Here is a 15,349-nt window from a genome sequence, read left to right as displayed (position 1 = left end):
AATCATTTTACAAACAAAGGCGAAACGGTAATTTGGTGCAAATGTAAAACTGAATGATTGAAGGAACCAGTTTTGAATCAAGAACAAATTATATAGATCTCACGCTGTTTTTAAAAAATTTTTTTTGCTGCTTCATTTTTTTGCGAGGGCAGCCCGTTAAAATGGATCCCAGCGCCGAAAATAGTGCAATTTGCAAGAGAGAGACTAGAAGCTCAATATTGCATTCTGCATTGAGACTGTCAAAATGGAAACTTCACCTGACAGCCTCTTCCCCCTTGGCTGGTCCGGACTGTGGGCGTCTCAGTCTATCTCTCTCTCTCTCTCTCTCTCTGTGTGCCTCTGTCAATCATGAAGGAAGCGGATGAGCTCAGAGGGACGGGCGGTGCTTGTAAGACCGGATCAGCCTCTCACTGCCAGTGTGTGAAAGTGACAGGGGAGCGCGGGGGGGGGGGAGGAAGAGCGAGAGGCAAGCGGAGCGGGTTCCAGCAGTTGGGACTAGGACACGGACTGCCGCTGAATAGCAATAAAATGCAGAGAGAGCCTGGAGTTTTCTACAGAGAAAGCTGCAAGAACCGGGGAACGATTCACGCTGGGGCTGCAATGTGAAAAGATGGTGAGCAATCGAGTGAATATTGCAATCGCTGCGTTTTCTTTTGATACACAGACGCCTGCTCTTTTTTTGTTCTTACTGAGCCTCCTGTACATTGAGCCACAGTGTTTAGGGGCGCTGCGGATACTCTGCTCCTGCATTGCTACAAAAGTGGAGGATGGCGAAGGTGGAAAAACAAAGCGTGTTGCGTTTTGACCGTAACATTGTTAAACTGCCGAGAGCCCGCAACATTTGGGTGCTAGTCAGAGCCGGTACATTCTCTTGGGGGCAAACCAAGCATGTGTCATGGGGAATTAACAAGCTGCTTTCTAGATGTACGTGGTTTGTGATACATTTTGACCGTAATCGCTGCTAAAAATTGAATTTTTGTTACTTCCCTGGATTGCCATGTTTTATATATTTACATATGCACTGGATTTTTTGATAGCATACCCGCATAAGATATAAAATAGTACGGTGTAATTTTGTATATGTTATATACATTCAGGGTAATGTATATATAAAACACAATAATGTGTAAATATAAAAATGTATATAAATTATTTTTTAAATTCATTTGAACCTTGTGGTTGGGTGAACTGCCCTTTTACTGTATTTTGGTGAACAACACTGATGGTTTATTAACAGTTGTGTTGCTGGTCATTACTAAGCTGTTTTAACACGTGGATACATGGTGAGTAGGTGAATATTAGAGAGTACAGTGTCAGGATAGGTCGGGGTGATACTAACTAACCTATTGCTGACTTTGGAATGTTCAACCGTGGAAAAACCTGTTTGTGGTTGGGCGTTGGGTCATTCTTGATTGAAGAGTATAAAGTCCCTTCGTAATTCTCTGCTTTGTCACCAGGGCATTTCCCCTCTCTCCCCATTTTTTTTTGTCTCTCTCTGGATGACCAGTTCTGTCCTGAGAAAATATTGACAAAAATTTTGCATGAAAATGGAAGCTAATTCTATTCAAACATTACAGCTGAAGTTGGAGTTTTGACTGGTATATTATTGTTTCTATTTAGTTTTGAGTGTGTTGCACTGCGGTTTGTCAGAGCAAGTATTTTTTTTAAAAATGTATTTACCACCAGCTGCAATAACTCTGTAATGGAGAAATAGTCACAATTTTACTGAACAGCAAAGCAATCCCGATGGACTGAATGGCCGACTGCTCCCGTGTTCATAAATGTCCTCAAGGATCTTCAGGATAGCTGCATGGCACTTAATACGACCTGGGTGCACCATCAAGCAAACACATTTAAAATTGCATCAAAACAAAATTGTTGGAAAAACTTCGTTGGTCTGGCAGAATCTGTGGAGAGAGAAACAGAGTAAACGTTTCAGGTCCAGGTTAGCTTCTTCATACATTTTGTGTCACCGGACCTGAAACGTTAACTCTGTTTTCTTTCCATCAATAGAGCGAGACCTGCTGAGTTCTCCCAGCAATTTTCTGTTTTTGTTCTAGATTTCCAGAATCCGCAGTTCACTCTGCTGTTTGCTCCCTACTCTTTTGAGTGCTCGTTCTTATTGTCTCCATCACCTCAAAACATCACTAAATGTCTGATTAAATTTCCAGTCATCATTCCTGATGAGTTGCTCTGGGTCTTGATACCCTTCTACTGTCAGTTTCTGTGTTTTGTTTTCACGTTGCCACTAATTAAACATCTTGAGATTTCCTTTCTAAAATGAACAGTGTACATAAGGCAGATGTTGCAGTAGTCTGTATCAGAATTCATTTCAGTGGGACTTGTTCGGTTTTACAGCCACATGGTACACTAATGACTAGTGATTGGTGAAGGACTTCAGTGGTAGAAATTGGATAATATGAAAATTGTTGTAGCTTTTTTATTGTTTTGATGAATGAGAAGTTTATACCCTGCAGTTGGAAAGAGCAAGTTACTTCTATGAATGTTGCACAATGCAGTTTCACACTAAACAACGAGGTGGTTTTAAAAATCTTAGTTTGGATATGATGAATCATCTTGTTGAGATGTACTATTGCATACATCTGGAGCTTGTGGCACTTGAACCCAAGCCTCTTAGCTCAGAACTACAGAAATGAACTGTGCCACAAAAACCAGAGCTCACAGTTTTATGTAATGGAACCGCAGGAATATTGACTGAAACTAGATTAACTGGTTACCAACCTGTGCAGGAATTGTGCTAATGGCTTGGGAATTACCACACTGACTTTTGTTTTAATTCATCTTATCCAACTGGGTGTAGGAAAATGGCTCTGAAAGGGTTTTGCCCTGCTAACCTAACTGTAAGACATAGGAACAGAAGTCTATTCAGCCCATCAAGTTTGCTCTGCCATTCTATACTTTCCACTTTCTGGCCTTTTCCCTATTAACCTTGATTCTCCTACCAATTAAAAATCCATCTATCTCAGTCTTGGATATACTTAAGTAGAACCCTTAGGAAGCCCTAAAGGAGGGTCAAAGGGTCTGTTCTTGCAGAACCCTTAGGAACATTAACACATAGATGGATCTGGGCGTGCAAGTCCAAAGTTTCCTAAAAATGGCAACACAGGTGGCCAAGGCGGTGAAGAAGGCATACGGCACGCTTGCCTTCCTGGGCCGAGGCATGGAATACAGGAGTTGGCAAACCATGTTGCAGTTTTATAAAACCCTCGTTAGGCCGCATTTGGAGTACTGTGTGCAGTTTTGGTCACCACACTACCAGAAGGATGTGGAAGCTTTGGAGAGAGTACAGAGAAAGCTCACCAGGATGTTGCCTAGTCTCAAGAACATTGGTTATGAGGAAAGGTTAAAAAGACTAGGATTGTTTTTACTGGAAAGACAGCAGCTGAGACAAGACGTGATAGATGTATGTAAAATTGAGAGGCATTGATAGGGTGGATAGTCAGAGCCTTTTTCCCCAGGGTTGAAGTTTCAGTTACAAGGAGGCACAGGTTTAAGGGAGATGTGTGAGGGATGTTTTTCACGCAGAATGTTGATAGGAGCCTGGAATGCGCTGCCAGAGGTGGTGGTGGAAGCAGGCACATTGGAGACATTTAAGAGGCATCTGGATGGTTACATGAATGGGGAGGGAATAGAGGGAGACAGATAGAATAAGGGCAGAAGATTTGTTAGTGCACGACAGTCAGCATAGGGCTGGAGGCCCGAAGGGCCTGTTCCTCTGCTGTATTTGTCTTTTGTTATTTTCTTCTTAATGACCCACCTTGACAGCCTCCATGATAAATAATTTCACTGATTCAGAACCCTCAGAGAAGAAATTCCTCATCTGTTGTAAATGAACAACCACTTTGAGATTATGCTGTCTGATCCTAGACTCTCCCACAAGGGGAAACAGTCTCTCTACATCTATCCTGTCAAGTCCCATAAGAATCTTGTGTTTCAACAAGGTTGCCTTTCATTCTGCTAAAGTTCCAAAGGGTACAGAGTCAAGCTACTCAAATGCTTTTCCGAAGGCAGTATTTCCATTGCCTGGTATCAACCTAGTGAACATTCTGTGGACTGCCTTCAGTGCCAGTGTATCTTTCCTTAGATAAGGGACCCCAAGCTGTTCAGTGTTTCAGCTGCAGTCTGTAACTCTGTGAATTGTACAATTGTAACTCCTTGCTTTTGTACTCCATTTCCCTTTGAAATAAAGCCAACGTTCTATTTGCTTTCCCTATTACCCACTGAACTTGGATACTCGTCTTTGTCATTAATGAGCACTCCCAAATCCCTGTGTTCTGTAGTTTTATCCTTTTTAAATAATATTCAGCTCCTCTATTGCTCCTGCCAAAGTGCATAAGCTCACATTTTCCCACATTATATTCCCTCTGCCAAGTTTAGATAGGAAACAGACTGGAATCCTCACAGCTGCTGTGTTATGCTTAGGTCATATATATAGAAATACAAAGTGTGCAATATCCTTTTAGCATTTTTCTTCCTAAGCGCTGGACTCAAACAGACCTTACGTCAGCACATCCACTTCAGTTCCAGACTGCTGACTTTTGTCGAGCTCCCGGACAGTAGTGCTGTAGCTCCACCATCAAGGTGGAGTAAGATTCTCCAGAGCAATTCATTTGATTACTACTTGACCAAATACACCACTACACAGATGCAATGATAATGGGAAGTTTGTGCCATTCTGCTAAAGAACAGACTCCAAATTCCAGTGTAGCATCACTTAATCTGACCTGGGCACAGCAATTTTACACAAGGAGGGCAGGGAAACAGACCGACCTCGATTTGTTTTCTTGAATTTTTAAGACCACTTTGTAATTGCAGGAACTGCTCGCATTTGAATGCAGCACACACCATGTTCAAACTAAAGTTTTTAAGAAAGTTCTGTTTTAAATCTAGTTGCGGATATTTGTTATTTTCAAATTCCTATTGGCAGCAATAACTAACAAAAAAAGTACTTGCAGCATGATGACAGTCGTATGACACTAGAATGTTGCTTCTTTAAGGCACTGTATTTCCTGGTGAAGATTTCAGAAACTTTGTACTTACAGAAGCCTTCTGTTTTGGCAAAATTGTTTTTTCCAATTTGCCTTTTAACTCAAGAACAGGGTGTTGCTAATGAGGTAAGAAACCAAGAGTGAATATTTCCTCTGCATCCGGCTTACTGGTTTGAAGTTCTGTTTGTTTAGGTAAAGCTTAACCTTTTGTAAAAAGAGAAATGTGTAGGTTGTTCAAGAAATAATATCCATTTATAATACCATTTCATGTCTGCAGGAAGCCTGTCACTGGTGTTAACCCAGTAGTCAATGTATTTTGGTAATGTTGTTTGCAGCCGAGACCAGACGGAGAACAGCAGTTGATAATAAAATGTGAGGCTGGATGAACACAGCAGGCCAAGCAGCATCTCAGGAGAACAGCAGTTGACTGTTTTACACACACTTTAGCAGGAAGAAGAGTTGATTTACAACAATTGCTTCAACATAACACTAGAATACTGGATATTTCCTGGCTGTGAACAGATATGTAAGCATGGAGCCAAACAACAGCAATCCCACTTAGCTCAACAATGGAAGACAAACGTGGACACATGGTTAGAAACAGAGAGGAACACAGTAGCATAATCTGCTAGTTTAGAGCAAACCTTCTCTCTTCCTTGGTTAGAACCTTTTCACTACAGTGGGATAGGTACAAACCTGTTTGGAGAAATTCACGTAGGGCATTGTGGAACACACAGAGCTCCTGGACAAGATCATGTTCAAGAATTGTAGTTGGTGGGGGGGGGGCGCAGGGGTAGAGAAGAGGAAGGGTTAGAGAGCTGGGAGGCCAGTTTGCTAGGACTGTATCATTTGATGGATTTGAATGGTTTTGAAGGGTGGGGAAGGTACAACAGAATGCAAAGATAAGGATCCATTTACCATATTAATAACATTGAGGCAAAAAATGGGTGTTGGGTACTCAAAAGTTGACACATCATGGAGTGCACCTTGAATAAAAATGTGGATTACATTAGAATTGACTCACATAGGAATAAAAATGTTGACCAGTCACCATGAGTTTTGATTGTATAAACTTAGAAAATTGGAACAAGCACAGGTCATTTGACTTGTCAAATCTGCCATGTCATTGAGTACTGTCGTAGAGTATCAGTCAGTCAATCTCACTACCATACTCACTCTCTCTCTGTCTCAATATACACACATGTATACCCCTTAATGCCTTAATTGTCTAAAATTCAAATCTGTCTTGAATCTTTTTTAAAAACTGAGAAACTTGATAACTATAGGAGATGCTACTGCTCAATTTAGAAAAATCTTTGATAAACAATTACAAATAAAAGGCTTCAGTGATGCACTGTATTAATTTATGATTTGGTTGTCATAACTGGACACTGCAAATGTTGACCTATTGTGTTTGAGTTTCAAAGTTAGTCCTCAAAACTAATTGCAGCAATTGAATTAAAATGCAGGAACTCATTCTAATGTTTTAATCTATTCAATGAAACATGCTTTCCAAGTAATACTGGATTGTCCATCTTTTAAAATCTGATTAAGACATTGATAGACATTTTCTTTGCAGATCCATAACTCGTCTAATAGTGTGGAAACATGTTGCTTGAGAGCTCCAAAAATTAATCACGATAGAAAACACAAAATAATCATCTCTTCAAAATCACTGATAAAAAGAATGTCAGATTTACTTTCCAAGCTTTGTTTTAGGTTTTGACTCTTTTATGGGAGGCAAACTACCTCAATATATTTGAACTGCCATCTAGCCATTTGTATCTGTGATAAATTTTGGTCAGAACAGAGGTGAGCCCATCTTTTTCACATAAATTTTTAAGATAATAAATTAAATCTTTCAAACAAACATCTAAATTCTCTAAAGTTAATATTTAAAGAATAGTTTGTCTCCTAGATAAACAGTTTCATTAATACCTGACAGTAACAACTTCGAGAATGCCAAAAGTGATCCAGTTCAAACCAGTTGATCTGAAATATTTTCTCTCTGAAGGAAACAATGTATTTATTCAGCAATTTACTGGTCTTGTCACTTCCTACTCATTATCCACTTGGTTCTGGCATAGTAGAAATGACAACAACAGGAACTTCAAGTGGACAAGATTCTTCTTTTGTGCAAACAAGAAGTCCCAGTCTTCCTGCGCCCCATGGAAAATTTTAAATGTAACAGGGACATGATCAAAGTTCAGCTCAGCAGCCTAAATAAAAGCAGATTACCATCTCCACAGAATTTTCCTCAGCAGTAAGAACTCAACATCAAGATGTGTGTTGATACTGTAGGAGTTATTTCATTCACATTCTTAATCAGATTAGATTTCACATGCGGCTGTAGCTGAAATATCTTATTAAAGCCATAACAATGATGCAGATAGCATTGAAAAGGATCAAAGCTACAGTGAATCGATTTAATATTTGTTACAGAGCATAGCCACACTACATTTTGGAAGGAAAATGGTACTTTAAAAAAAACACCAGTTAGGTATTATAGAAAAACCCAGAGTAGGACTTCTACAATTGTACAGCTGCATGCTTTTCATAGTTCAAGTGAAGATGATAAAGTTTTGCATGTGCATGATTGTGACTGATTGAAATTCCTCTGTAGCAGGCGTGGTTTGTATTCCTGCTTAACAGCTTTCCCCAAATCATCGCAACCACGATATGGGAATTCACGAATAATTTTCTTTTACCTTCTTTGTTACTTTGTTCTTTTAAAAATGAATTGATGTGGAAAGGTTAATACATACACACAAGCAACAGACGACCACAGAAATCCCATCAGGTTTGCTGATTTACTGTGTGGTATGTGCTTCTATCAAGGTATACATTACCCATTCATATAGAAGTCAAGGTTAACTGATTTATGATCTAGGTGGAATAATTCTGGGTGTAGCACAGTAGATATAAATTTCAGAATATTTTCCGACTACTGTCTATGCCAATCTGAATTTTGCGCTCATCTATCAAGTTTTTCCTCTGCATCAGGCAGTTGTGAAATGCAGTCAAAACTGATACTATTTAAATTCTACTTCAAGGCTCCAACTTCAATTTGCTGAGTAGGTAATAAACTATTTTAAAATGTTTCCTTCTCCCTCTACTCTTTCCCAACAAAACACTTATCAAGCAAAGCCAAATATATGTTTCAGTTCCTGTTGATTTCAGCAACATGTAGTGATTTGACCTGAAGGACGTTTTATTTTAAACAGGAGTCTGCCATAGTTCAAAAAAATTTAAGGCACACATTCTTAGAATCTTTTCGCCAAAAGCAGAAACTTGTTCTAAGGATGTTTCACACAGAGCCTTTGGCAAACCTCTAGCATACTGTTCCGGAGACCACTGGTCATCTTGCAAGGGGGGCAGTGTAGCTCAGGGGGCTATTTTATGGTGGTGATGTCATTAAACTGTTTTGTCTTCAGCCAAAACATTCAAATATAAATCCATGACATGGAAAATCACCTAGTTTCCTTCATGGATCCTGGATCTGGAATCTGAGTCAACGGTAACAAGTCCTTTCAAACCCAAATTGGTTAACTCTGCATAGTCTGATGATCAAATCATACACATTCTTGATCTGTGTGTGACAGCATTAACTATCTCATTACTTAAATCGAGGGAAGAGTAAATAATGAAATATGTTCCTCGATCAGCAATCTACTGTAAAAGATTTTGATCACTTGAAATGTAGCATTCTTGTAATTTGCCCTGATGCTTGGAAGATTAGAAGCTTCAGCCTTATTTTAGGAATAAGAATTAAAGTCTTTACAGTGCACTAGACTAAAACTTCATGTAAACATTCAGACCTGCTCAAAGTGCTGCATTGCATTTCAGTTATAGATTAATTAATTTTATTTCCAAAATCTTGGAAATACCTTCTACTGCAATCTGCCGATAGTGTTTTCTACTTCTGTTTTCAGTGTACATGCATTTAATGGCACTTGCAGATCTTTTTAGCAGTTGCATTTCTGCAGTTGTTAAAATGATTTATTATGCTATCACATTTTGGCAGTTCCAGACACTTACAAAAAGGTCCCGTAATAGAAGGTCAGTTTCACTTTGATCAGCTGCATAGATTCTTGCTCCGGCTTTATAAATTTAAAAAATCTTTGTACCACTTCAGATTGTTTCATAGTCTTCCCCCTTCTAATTATGTCCAATATCCGGTCTTCCCTTGCATCCTTTAGACCTCCAAGTAGGCTGCTAGGTTTTGTGACTGGTAGCAGAGACTCCAACTGTCCCTGGCTAGCTTGTGCATCTATCTCTCAACTACTGCATCCTTTTCAATTTTAAACTGTGATTTACCACGGTTTCTAAAAAAGAAAGTGGTTATAAGCTTCAATCAGGCTTGTCACTGATTCTTTCAATCATTTCAAATCTATCCCATTCAATGTGTAGCATGCTAAATGAAGAACTGTCGAGCTGGGGCATCAATGCTAATTAAATAAAAGTAAAGAAAAATGTATTTCATCAAGCCAGTTTTAAAAATCAATTTTATAACATACGTAGCGTTAAAGGGTGGCCGTAACACCATGCATCCTGAATATCATTGCCAAAATCAATCATGAAGGACCAGAGGCCTTTGAGATATCCCAGTTAAAAGGAGAACAGATCTGTTTTTATTTTAAACAAACCAAAGAACTGTAGATGCTCAATCAAAAACAGAAGTTGCTGGAAAATCTTAAGTCTAACAGCATCTGTGGAGAGAAAGCAGAAATTACATTTTAGGTCCAGTGACCTTTCTTTAGGATTGTTTTTAAAAATCACTGTGGTACTCATATTGCATATTTTTGGGGCTGTGACTGCAAATCATTGACCAATGTCAGTTCATGTGCAAAGTGAGGATCAGTAAAATGTGTAAATTTGACCTTCCTACAAAATATGATTGTGTAATGTACTTTACTAACTTAAGCACAAAATGTGGTACCTCCAGCAAGCTGATGGAAATACTTTGCCATACAGGATATACTGGCCAAGTCAGTGAAGGTCTCACCTTCTCAACCTCACCTGAGGTAAGGTAACCCTCAGGTTAAACCACCACCAGCTATTTCTCTCAAGACTATGGTGACTTTCCCTTTAAAAGGATATACAAAGCAGAAACAGGCCACTTGGCCCCGTCATCATCACCCTCTACCCCCTCATCTGCTTGTCTAGTTTCCTCTTAATTGCATTTCCACTTAAACTCCCTATGGTATGAGAGTTCCACATTCTCACCACATCTTGAGTAAAAAAAATTTCTTCTGAATTCCCTGCTGGATTTCTTGGTAACTATCTTTCAGATAACCTCTGGTTGCACTCTTCCTACAAATGAAAATAACATTTCCATCTCCTCTCCACCAAAACCTGTATTGATTTTTTAAAAAATCTTTGTTAGGTCATCCCTCTTCAAAGAACTGATACCCATGCATTTCTGATATCATCCTCATAAATCATCTTCATACCTAGTCCAGTGCCTCTATCCTTTTGGAAGACAGCAAAGTTACATTCAGTATTTGAGTTTTATGTAACAGAAGTTCAAAAAGGGTTTAGCTTAATTCCCTTATTTCCCAATTCTGTCTCTAGAAACTGAGTTTTTGTGGTACAACTTTGGTGAATTTATACACTTACGACATCCTTGTTCTTGTATTCAACCTTATTGCAAGCAATAGGTGAGCTTTCATTCTGTCTGATAAAATATGCTGCCTTATTTTTAAGCTTTGTTCAATTTTTAGAGATCATAGTTTGCAAATTAATGAAAGTACAGAACGAGCAAAAATAACTATCCTCACCACTCTTTCCACCACCCCAGCCCCTGCCAAAAAAAAGCAGTGGGAGTCCGCTGCAAATGTAGCGATTGTGTTTCTGATTCCAAAGTCTAATTACTTCAAGGTCAAATTACCACTGCACCAAAAGAGTCCTTATTTCAAAGTCTAAAGAATTTAAAATAAATTGTGGACAGCAGTGTTCCCAGTATTGATTATGGGAGAACCTGCCCACACACTGTTTCTGCTTTAAAGCTAAACTAGCAATACACTTGACCACTTTGTCCCCTGACTGAACACACTTTGACCTGAAACCTTAGTTTATATGGCATCTTACTGAAGGCCTTTTGTAAATCTAGACAAATCGTATCTACTGTATTTATTGTCTATTCTTTTCTCCTAAAGATTCCCTCAGTTGGTTAAGTATATCTGTGCTAAATGTGCATGACATTTAATTTCTAGAATGTCTTCCATTCTGTACATTTCTAGGGAATTTTCTATTTTCCTTCCAAGCAACGTTCCTTACGAGCGTATAATTCCATGGACATTTTCTGTCCCAATTCTATACTATAGGAGTTGTACTATTATCCACAGGCCTATAGCACCACATTTTTCTGATGAATTATGCAATATGTATAAACCCTCTAATCCACGTAACACAGTAAACCCACATTTAATTGACACGTACTAGCTATAAGTATCTGAAACCAACTTCAGTAATTTACATTGATAATGGGAACTGCAGATGCTGGAGAATCCAAGATAATAAAATGTGAGGTTGGATGAACACAGCAGGCCCAGCAGCATCTCAGGAGCACAAAAGCTGACCTTTCGGGCCCAGACCCTTCATCAGAGAAGGGTCTGGGCCCGAAAGGTCAGCTTTTGTGCTCCCGTGATGCTGCTGAACCTGCTGTGTTCATCTAGCCTCATTTTATTATTCAGTAATTTACATTTTGTTTTAGACAAGAGGAAACAACTCTGGCAAAGAACAATGATGGCTCGATTTGGTTGACCTGTCTACTTTGTATTGTACTTAAGTGAATCAATCAATTGCTAATTGTTTTGCTAGTAAAGTGATCTGTTATTGAATGAAACGTTCCCAGTTATCTGTTGAGCATTAGGTTGAAGCAGAATGCATGGATTACTCAGGTCATAATTGTACCCATACCATTTGTATTGTTAAACTGCACAGAAGAGACTGGGTCAGGGGTTCAGTGTGCCCCTGATTTTCCCTAACTTTCACAGAAATTCACACAGTTTGGCCTTGATTAGATTCCTGATGGAGGGAAACACAATGGTCTCGTATATCAGATTCAGTGTGTTCAAAAACTTAATAGAAGCACCAGGATCATCGGCAAAGCTGCTAAGTCTATGGCGTTATAAATGGAAGGGAAATTTTAAAAGCTTGTTTTATATAGTAGAGGCTGGGGATTTTCAGAATTGTGGTATTCCCCCAGCCAAAACAAAACACCTTCAATATTTTGTAACCCGAGTGCTATGGAAAAATCCCTCACTTTATTAGACAAAAATGAGATGGAGAAAACACTCGAATCTTACCTGGACAGTCAACCAAAATCTTGTGTCTGAAAAATTAAAAAGTGTAAATCTTTCTGTTGTAGTACCAGCTAATAAGCCTCAAATACGGTATACTTACTGAAACATTTTTCTTTCAGGTCTTTTTGCAAGCCTGTTGCCTCTGTCAACCTCTCCTAGCCAGCAATTTGAAGTAGTACTCTTTTCACAATCTGAAACTGAAGGCCTACACTGGACAGTTACCATGTCTATGGACCACAGCCCCACCACTGGAGTGGTTACAGTTATTGTGATTCTGATCGCCATCGCAGCTCTTGGTGCATTGATCCTGGGCTGCTGGTGCTACCTGCGGCTGCAGCGAATAGGTCAGTCGGAAGATGAGGAAAGCATCGTGGGAGAAGGCGAGACCAAAGAGCCCTTTCTGTTGGTGCAGTACTCAGCTAAAGGGCCACGGGTAGAGCGGAAAGCTAAGCTGACAGCTAATGGGACGGAGGGTCATGGTTAACATTCAATCACAGTTCACAACTGCAGATTTTGCCATTTGGACTAAATAACATTTGTAGGATAATCATTTTTCATACTGTGAAGGTTTAATTCTGTTCAAGCTGCTTATTAAAAACAAATAGCAAGGTTAGCAGAAGACTGCAAGGATTAGCCAGCATTCTGTTGATCTGCAACTGCATGTTATCAACAAAGATCAAGACTAGCTATTTGAAATTCTTGTTTATTTTGCAGTGTTTCCTACTTGAATTCTAATGCCTTTTTATCTGAGCCTGTTTTGATGGAGCAACTACTGTAAGTTTCATCCCCATTGAATCTGTGGATCTCTGGAAATAATTCGTATTGATCAGTATGAAAATTTTTTTCTGTATCGTGCAGGATAGTAGTAAAAGGACAAAATGAATTGCTGTAAATGTTACCAGAGCAAAGGCCACATTAAAGTGATCATCTTTAGTGCGTATTTTTGTTGTTGAGCTTAGGTTGTATGGTGAGGGGATGGAGATATTGGGATAAGGCAGTATTGAAGATACAAAACTAGGAATGAACTAGGAATTCAAAGTAACTTTCTTTTTAAAAAAAAGTTTAACACACTATTCCTGCTGATCATTTACCCAAATGATACAGCTATTTCAGCTGACCGCTGCATCACCTCAAATTAGATCCTGTATTGTCTTTAGAAAGGGGTTTTCAGAAAAAAAGTCAAGGGGAAAAAGAGGGAGCCATTATTTCAATGGGATCACAAAACGAAAGATGTAGAATTGTTATTGCATTTTGCACACTGAAGTTGTGCTGAAGTGTTGTGCAACTGCTAGGATGCTACCAAAGTACTTTTTCCTAAACTGCTTCTAGGCTGGGCCTATGATGGAGAAGGCTGTAATTCACAGTCTACAAGTGATCCGGAAGGTCAGCAGTGGAGTTAAAATGGTGGCTGAGCAGTTTTGTGTTTTAATTAAAAGCATGTTTAATATGGTCAAATTGTACTTAGAACAGTATCATTTAAAAAGAACTTGATATGTTGTCGTATCTTATGACCTGATTTTTTCCCCTTGTAATTCATTAGTTTACTGAAATAAAATTTAATGTAATAAATTTTACAATAGTGCAATATTCAAATGTAAACAAATAAAGAATTTCCCCTTTTAGCAGATTTTTCATTATTTACAAAAAAGATGCTCAAGAATGGAATTTGAGAAATGAAGTTCTTGTAAAAAAATAATCCAGTCCAAAGAAAGAAAGTTTTACTGACACTTCAAACTTCACATGAGAACTCCCTCACCCTGATGTCGAATAGTTTGTGTCTCTGGTGCAATTTAAAGATAGGCAGCAAAATGGCTTGCGTCTCTGCAGTTTCATGATTATCCCACTTCACAATGTATGAGTGTCATGACTTGAGAAAGATTCTGTTTCAGCATTATTTTCTGAACGGGAAGTTAACAGAGCTTCCTCTTCAGCAGGAATTGGAGTTGAGGAGGGGTAAGTGTTTTCCTCCAGTAGTTCTTCAATTGATGCCATATATGTTTTAAGCAAAGCATTTTCTTTGAGGAGTTTCTCAGACACTGCTGTAATCTCACTCAGTTTCTCTGCTGTTTCAGCTAGCTCTGCGTTTCTCTGGTTATACAAATCTTGCAGTTTCTCATTATGACTTTTAAGCTTTTCGTTTTTCTCCTCCAGAGCTCGATTATGGAGCTTCAGTTGATGCTCCTCCTGCCTGGCTGCTGAGAGCTGCAAAGCCATTTGCTTCTCAGCTTGATGCAACGCCTGCATCTCTGCACGGAGTCTCTGAAGTTCCTCCTCCAGTTGGCTAATTCGGTCTTTCTGTAATGCTGCTGCTTTTTGGATACAGTCTGGATTACAAGACTGGAATGGGTCTTGATGAACTAACTGGGTAGAATGCGATACAATGAACCTCACTAGATTAGGAACAGTAAATGGCAGATCATCAGGGTACTTCATGCTCAAGTCTTTCCTGAAAATTAAAAAAAAGTGTAGAAATAGTAAATTTGTAGAAAATAGCTTGATGTTGACAAATATGAACATTTTTCTATTACCCAAATTTTTACTCTGAACACTCCATTCTTGATGTAACAGGTAATGAATCAATGTTTTTTTCCTCCAATCCACATTTTTCACTGCTCCTCAAAAATATAGGATATCAACCAACCCAGACATGATGGATTCAACAAGAGGAAATCAATGTAGAATCACAAAGGGTATTTATCCAATGTAAAAGGTTCAAAATTGGATAGGTTAAAAGAATTATTAATCCTTCAACTTCATACAACTATTCTCCAACAAAAGTTTCCTTTAATTGTGGTGCTCCCGCATGTGTGCAATACCTCACACGGTAACATGATTCCTTCAGCAGCAGCATTCCTTTGGTGCATAAGTGAGTGTTGTTTATAGTTAAATACATATTGACAGGCTTGAACGGAGGAAGATACGAAAAGAAACACTGACAAGTATACTTCTCAGTAAAGGTTGCCCATAACAAAATAAACCCTTTGGTTGACATTCATCCTGAGTGTAATTGGCTTCCAGGCCCTTGGACTATCT

At 38.9% G+C, this 15,349-nt stretch overlaps 2 protein-coding genes across 4 annotated transcripts in view; one reads left to right on the top strand and one right to left on the bottom strand.

Moving 5' to 3' along the window:
• The first annotated feature begins 386 nt into the window (after positions 1-386).
• On the top strand, positions 387-13,938 carry snn (stannin). Of its 2 annotated transcripts, none has more exons than XM_048552191.2 (2): positions 387-613; positions 12,436-13,938. In XM_048552191.2, the coding sequence occupies exon 2, from the start codon at positions 12,540-12,542 to the stop codon at positions 12,798-12,800; it is 261 nt and encodes an 86-aa protein (XP_048408148.1). In that variant the 5' UTR covers positions 387-613; positions 12,436-12,539; the 3' UTR covers positions 12,801-13,938. The 2 variants fall into 2 exon arrangements, with proteins under 2 accessions (XP_048408148.1, XP_048408147.1); XM_048552190.2 differs by lacking the exon at positions 387-613 and adding an exon at positions 728-924.
• A 74-nt stretch (positions 13,939-14,012) lies between these two features.
• txndc11 (thioredoxin domain containing 11) overlaps positions 14,013-15,349 on the bottom strand; it is an 88,587-nt gene continuing 87,250 nt past the window's right edge. For both annotated transcript variants that reach the window (XM_048552186.2, XM_048552188.2), the window contains one exon: positions 14,013-14,762. In XM_048552186.2, coding sequence (XP_048408143.1) covers positions 14,162-14,762 — 601 coding nt within the window. In that variant the 3' untranslated portion in view covers positions 14,013-14,161. The remainder of the gene's footprint in view (positions 14,763-15,349) is intronic.

Source organism: Stegostoma tigrinum, chromosome 23 (genome assembly GCF_030684315.1).
Source record: "Stegostoma tigrinum isolate sSteTig4 chromosome 23, sSteTig4.hap1, whole genome shotgun sequence".
Lineage (NCBI taxonomy): Eukaryota > Metazoa > Chordata > Chondrichthyes > Orectolobiformes > Stegostomatidae > Stegostoma > Stegostoma tigrinum.
The sequence above is the reverse complement of the archived record's forward strand: the minus strand, read 5'-3'. Positions and strand labels throughout refer to the sequence as shown.